The 6,000-nt window shown below is 37.4% G+C and overlaps 1 protein-coding gene across 1 annotated transcript in view; it reads left to right on the top strand.

Annotated features, from left to right (window-relative positions):
- aacs (acetoacetyl-CoA synthetase) overlaps positions 1-6,000 on the top strand; it is a gene marked incomplete at both ends in the record, with an annotated part of 48,229 nt that overhangs the window by 15,961 nt on the left and 26,268 nt on the right. The window contains 2 exons of the mRNA XM_079250721.1: positions 77-157; positions 1,360-1,484. Coding sequence (XP_079106847.1) covers positions 77-157; positions 1,360-1,484 — 206 coding nt within the window. The remainder of the gene's footprint in view (positions 1-76; positions 158-1,359; positions 1,485-6,000) is intronic.

Genomic DNA, 6,000 nt, shown 5'->3' with positions numbered 1-6,000 from the left:
TATATATATATATATATATATATATATATAAAACAAATAATCTAAAACTGTCTTAATTGCTATTTTTTTTCTTTAGGGAACCCTCATTCAACACTTAAAAGAACACATTCTCCATGGCAATATGACCGCCAATGATGTCATCATCTACTACACCACGGTAGGTCCACAGCATTTTCACTACGAACAACACTAAGGAGAGGCGACTGTAGGAAGAAAATGCAGAGATACTGAGCTCTTATTTGGTCATCAAGTAACTTATGCATCGCTTTGAGTTGTCTTTGAGGTCATATTTTTATCTATTAACATGATTACTCAAAACACGCCTACACTTGTATATGGCCACCACTAAGATTGTCTGTGTTTGGCAGTGATGCACGGCATGGTCGTATTGTCTCTCCTGCACCTAAACCTGTCTGTTTCAGCAACAAACCTGGAATAAGGATTTGTCACTTAACATGACCAGCTGTAAATTACCAACGTTTTCCCTTTTAGAGAGTTGCTGCTTGTCCCTCTCGCCGTCACTGCCACTCAACGCTCTTGTTTTGACTGCACTTCTGCTGATCGGCAGCTTGCTATCTTTATTTAGAGAACAGTGCAACTGGCTTTCTGAATCTCAGTGAACACAGTTTAAAAGACATATTGATCTTGCGATAGTGGGTACACTTTTAGACTGTTGTGTTTGTGCTGTGGATACAGCTAATTGAGTTTCTGCAAAGTGCTTTAAAGTGCCACACAGTCTCCCCCTGAAGAACTTATCTAGCCATGATTTGACACTCAGAAAGCCCTGCTGTGTCTAGAATAGCAATGCGACTCCTGACAATATCACTTACTTCTGATGCCATAGTCTCCTGTATCACATTGATGCTTCTGAATAATGATTGGCTGGAAACTTGTAGCACAGTTGTATTCTTAACAAGCAAACAATAACCTGAAAGCTGCTGTGATGGACAGGTAAAGTAAGGGAAATGAACTCTTTTGAGTAAATCAATGAGATTTCTTAAAGTTGACTCAGAAATAGTAGTTTCTCTCCAATGTTTTTTGACATCTTTAAAGATCCCAACCTCTCAGAATATAATACATTTTATAACTACAGTAGAAACCCCAAACTTTTAAAGCATAAGCTGCTGTTTTTTTCCCCCGTCGATGCTTTTTATGGAACATAATCAATATTCATATTATTTGTACCAATGAAGGATGATACCAACTATGTACCTCAGCATGTTATCAAATGAGAAATGCAGTCATGTGAATCACAGTCTGCAGGAGTTGTCCATTTTTCCTCCATTCTGCTTTATCCATATTGATGACAGCAGAGTGTTTTTCAGACAACTAATCACTGTGGTTGTGTTGGTGTGTTAGACCGGCTGGATGATGTGGAACTGGCTGGTGTCTTCCCTGGCAGTGGGAGCCTCTGTGGTTTTATATGATGGCTCACCACTGATGCCAACACCCAATGTATTGTGGAACCTGACCGACCAGCTGGGGTGAGTTAGCCACACACACACACACACACACACACACACACACACACACACACACACACACACACACATTTAAAAACTCAGGTACAAAGAAAAACTGATGGGGGGAAAAAAGAACAGTGATTTGATTAGTTGCACTCTTTATAGATTTTTAAACTAAATCCTCCATTAAAATTGATTTAAATTCCTCTGATTCTTTAAAAACATGCTGCATTTTTCATTATATTATATTGCTCTGTTTGATACTTAAATATTTTTCTTAATTTCTTTTTATTTGCTTATTGATAGCTTGGTTTGCTAATTATTGTTGCTTATTATTGATGGGAAAAGAAGAAAAGACAAATGAGACAAAGATACAAATGCTAGAAAAAGCAACTGCAAAATCTGACCTAAAAAGAAAAAAAATCAGACAACCAGCTGCCACACCGGTAGGAAAACGTGGCAGACAACATCTTCAGGCCTCTGGTAGAAGAAACAGCAGACAATCATCAAGAGCATCTTTAGGAAGAAAAACTGTGAAAAACATGAGCAACCACCACAATATCATGCTGTAAATATTCTTATCAGCATGTGCTTTTAAAGGTTGTAGAGACTGGAAAAAAAGTTTTTCATTGAAAACTGTTTTTAATCAACAAAATTAATCATAAATCATTTCATCGTCTTACTGACAGTTTGCAAATATGCATGAGTAGACTGATACAAAAATATTCCTGCTGCTTGTATGAGCGAGAGGAAAAAACACAACAAAGCATCTATTCATTTGCTCATTTAATATTTGTTAAAAAGGAATGAATGCAAAATTAGAAAAAGCAAGTGAGTGTTTGTAAAGAGCATGATTTCAAACAAAATGAGTGAAAATAGAGGTACTGTTTAGTGACTAATAGTCTTTTTCACGTCACAGATTTTTAAAGGTATAAACACATTTAGATTTAAGAAAAAGCATCAGAAAATAAGAAGCATTCATTGCAAACTCACCATAATTTACCATGCGGCCACCTGCTGTCTTTATTTTACACACTACAGATTAAATTTAACTGATGCACTGCAATCAAAGCTGCTGTTCAGCAGAATCATTGTCTGCTGTGTGTTGCTGCACTTTTGCATTTCATTAATGGTCTGATTACCTACACAGCCTGACAGCAATATGTAAGCATTAAAAGAGAGAGAGCGAGAGAGAGACCTTCAGTTTACATTATTGTGGATTCCCCACCTATAGAACATGTTAATCTGAATACACGAATGACAGCCCAAAATTCTTCATTGATTGCCACAAATGAGCTGCTTTGCAGCCACTTTGAAATTTCCGCTTCGCTGAACAGGCTTTTTCTAAGTCGGCACGCTCAGCCATCCTTTAAAACCTGTTGTTATGGAGATTGATGGTGATGTGGATTTGAATGAACCCACGAAACTACAAGACATCCAGAGTAGATGAAACTTAAAGTTGCCTTTCTTATCCAGCGGTTTCTCACCTCGTGTAATAGTCAAGTGTGGACGGCAGAAGATTGCATCGTTTAACTCATCTTTAGATGTGTCCCCATGTTACAGAGAATAACGACTTTGGTTCTTTTAGACCAAAGTCAGTAGCTATTTATATCCATTTATATCCAACCTCCATTACAACTACTTTTAAGATCACATGTAATGCAAAGAAGAGGAAATTCACTGAAGCTTATCTTAGATGATGTCCTGTTTATCTCACCCATCACTGCTGTCAGCGCCATAAACATGACATGTCTTATCGTTCACTTTATTTTGATGAAATCAAAGACAAAAAATGATCAGGACTGAGTTGTGTTAGTGTTTGAGGAAGCAGTCATGCAGTCGACTTGATTTAATATTTATCAGAGATGCTGGGCACATCCACTTTATCACATTGTGTTTTGACTTTTATGTGACCTTTGTCTAAATAAGTTCTCTTTGTGTTTTTAATCAAAATTTTGAAAAAGGGTCATTTGAGATTGTAAAAGGAAGTGGGTGATGACTTGCGGAATTCAATATTCCTTCACTTTAATTAAAGCTGGGGTAGGCACTCTTGGGGAGCAAGATTTGAAAGTGGTACCCTGTCTTGGCTCCTCCTTCTCTGATCAATAATCTGGTTTTGCTCCTTGCGTGATCCATGACTTTTTTTATTAGCAGCTTTTCCCACCAACGATTTTCTCGTTGCTTTATTGCTTTAATTTCTCGGCTGTTTAGCGGGAGGAGGCAAATAAATCGAGCCGGGTCAGGGAAATCCTTCCTGCATTTTCTAAGCCATGTTTGCCTTCCAAGTTTCGTCTTCACTACTTTGTATTTTCATCCTAACACGCTGTTTATAAGCAGGGTGTGGCTGTCAGGTATGCGCTGCAGGAGGGGGAGGAGGGGAGCCGGGAGAAGAATCTTACGAAATATAAGAAATGAACAACTTCAACTTGGTCTGAACGTTTTGATTGGTCAGGGTTTTTACAGATTTACAGTAAACTGAGGAGTCTTACTATATTTCTTATTGTTCATGATTACAAAATGTACAGACTACTATCAGGACGAAGAACCACTTCACCCAGAGTTAAAACAAAATGTCTCTGAGCTAGATTACCAACTATAGCTTGAATTGTCAGGCCCAAACTCAACCTCCACAGTTGAGATTGTTTCTGAATTTAGCTCTTTTTTTTTTTTTTTTTTTTTTTAATAACACTGAACTAAAAATTACATTAGCATAGTTCTTGTATTATCCTACTGTTACAAATGTGCTACAATATATAAAACTTGAGTTAACTAAGCACTGAAATGCAATAAAATATTACCATATATGGGAATTGATGCGCAAATAAGGAAAAGTTTTAAACTTTAGAACATTTTCTTTCCAAATGCCTTTTGGAGAAAGGTATTTGATTTTAATTAACTAATTTTTTTTATTTTATTTTATTGTATTACACGTCTCTGCCCCCAGGTTAAGGCTAATTAAGCATCTGTCTTTGCTGCCGCCAGCAAAAGTCAGTCCAATGTTGACTTATGTCTTACTTCTTGCTCTGTCACTTACTTTTATGCCCCTCGCTTCCTTCTTGCATTTCTTTGCTGAATCAACCGTGGTGCGCATTGAAATCGGCCAATATGTTGATATGTAGTTGCTGGCGTGTTACGCGGCGCCATTGGGCAATGTGCTGCTGTTACACAATGCCCCAGGCTGGGTGAAAAAGCTTGTGAAGTTTATTTTCCATTTTGGAGACGAGAGATTTGAAGTTATACATTCATGTATTTTCATTTTGATCAGGTCTGTGTGTGCTGAAAGCAGCTTGACGGCACTCTACAAGAGCTTGACCAGGCTCCAGCCATCACCGCGAATGATTCATCATTAGTTTTTCTTCAGCTTTTATTGGGACAATTCTTCTTCTCATGGGAAACCACTGGCTAATGCAACAATTATTCAAATCTGTCAACTTATGGCCATAGTTAGACTATAGTGATATTAGGAGATGCCAAACATGGAGGAATATAATGTTTACTACACATCCATGTTATGGATAATGTAACATGCTCATCAATTTTGATGAAACAAACATTTTTGTAATGATTTTAATGTCAGCCCTTGAGACAAAAGGGTAAATAGTTAAAAAGCATCATGATGGGGAAGAAATGAACACTTTCTGATAACAATTTCATGAAGTTAATTTAAAAAAAAAAAAAAAAAAGAGGATTAAGGGAAACCCAGAAGGAGCTGTGTCAGCCCTTATTCCTTGGTGTATCCATGAGCAATTGTACAATCACAGTCAGCGGTTGCAGATTTTGTCACATGTGGCTCGTGTGTGTGTGTGTGTGTGTGTGTGTGTGTGTGTGTGTGTGTGTGTGTGTGTGTGTGTTTTTTTATAGTTAGTTATCCAGACTCAGGCTGAGGTTATGAGAAAAAGTGCAGAGTTCAGCAAAAGTAAAACTCCTTAACGCAGTGATACCTTTGTGACACGCCTTCAGGAAGGAGCAGAAGAATGGGGAGGACATTCTGACACACGTGGGAAGTAGAAATAGTAGAAGAAAAAGTGTTTCTGTAGAAACGCTTAACAGGGATTTGTGTGCAGATCCCATAGTTTGGGAGCTCCATTATATTTCTATTAATATTTAAATAATTATTATATCATGACCTTTTATTTGTGATTCATTTCTTGAAACTAGGAAATTGGTTAGTTCTTTTTGAGCTAGCATTCTTAACTGTATGACTTAGTTGGGTTAGTTGTTCTACTACAAATGTGTGTCCTTATTTTTCCCCTTGAAAGATTCAGAAGGAAATGGGGAAACTTCAGTGAACAAGGTTAAAGTACTGTTAGCAAAAAATACCTACACAGAGGCATTTAATGAAGGCCTACCAGCATGACAGAAAGATGGATAGCACCCTAAACTGTGAGATTTTTTTTTTTTTTTTTTTTTTTTTTTAACCAATTAAGCGCTGCCACCTCAGACATATTTTTCAGAACCCATGGCTATTTGAAGAGGAAAAAAAGAAAACCCTCTGGGAAAGACTACCATAAATCTTTCTGCAGCCTCATCTTCTGAA

This window comes from Telmatherina bonti, assembly GCF_933228915.1.
Source record: "Telmatherina bonti genome assembly, chromosome: 13".
In the NCBI taxonomy this organism is placed as follows: domain Eukaryota; kingdom Metazoa; phylum Chordata; class Actinopteri; order Atheriniformes; family Telmatherinidae; genus Telmatherina; species Telmatherina bonti.
This window is presented reverse-complemented; position numbering and strand designations above follow the sequence as displayed.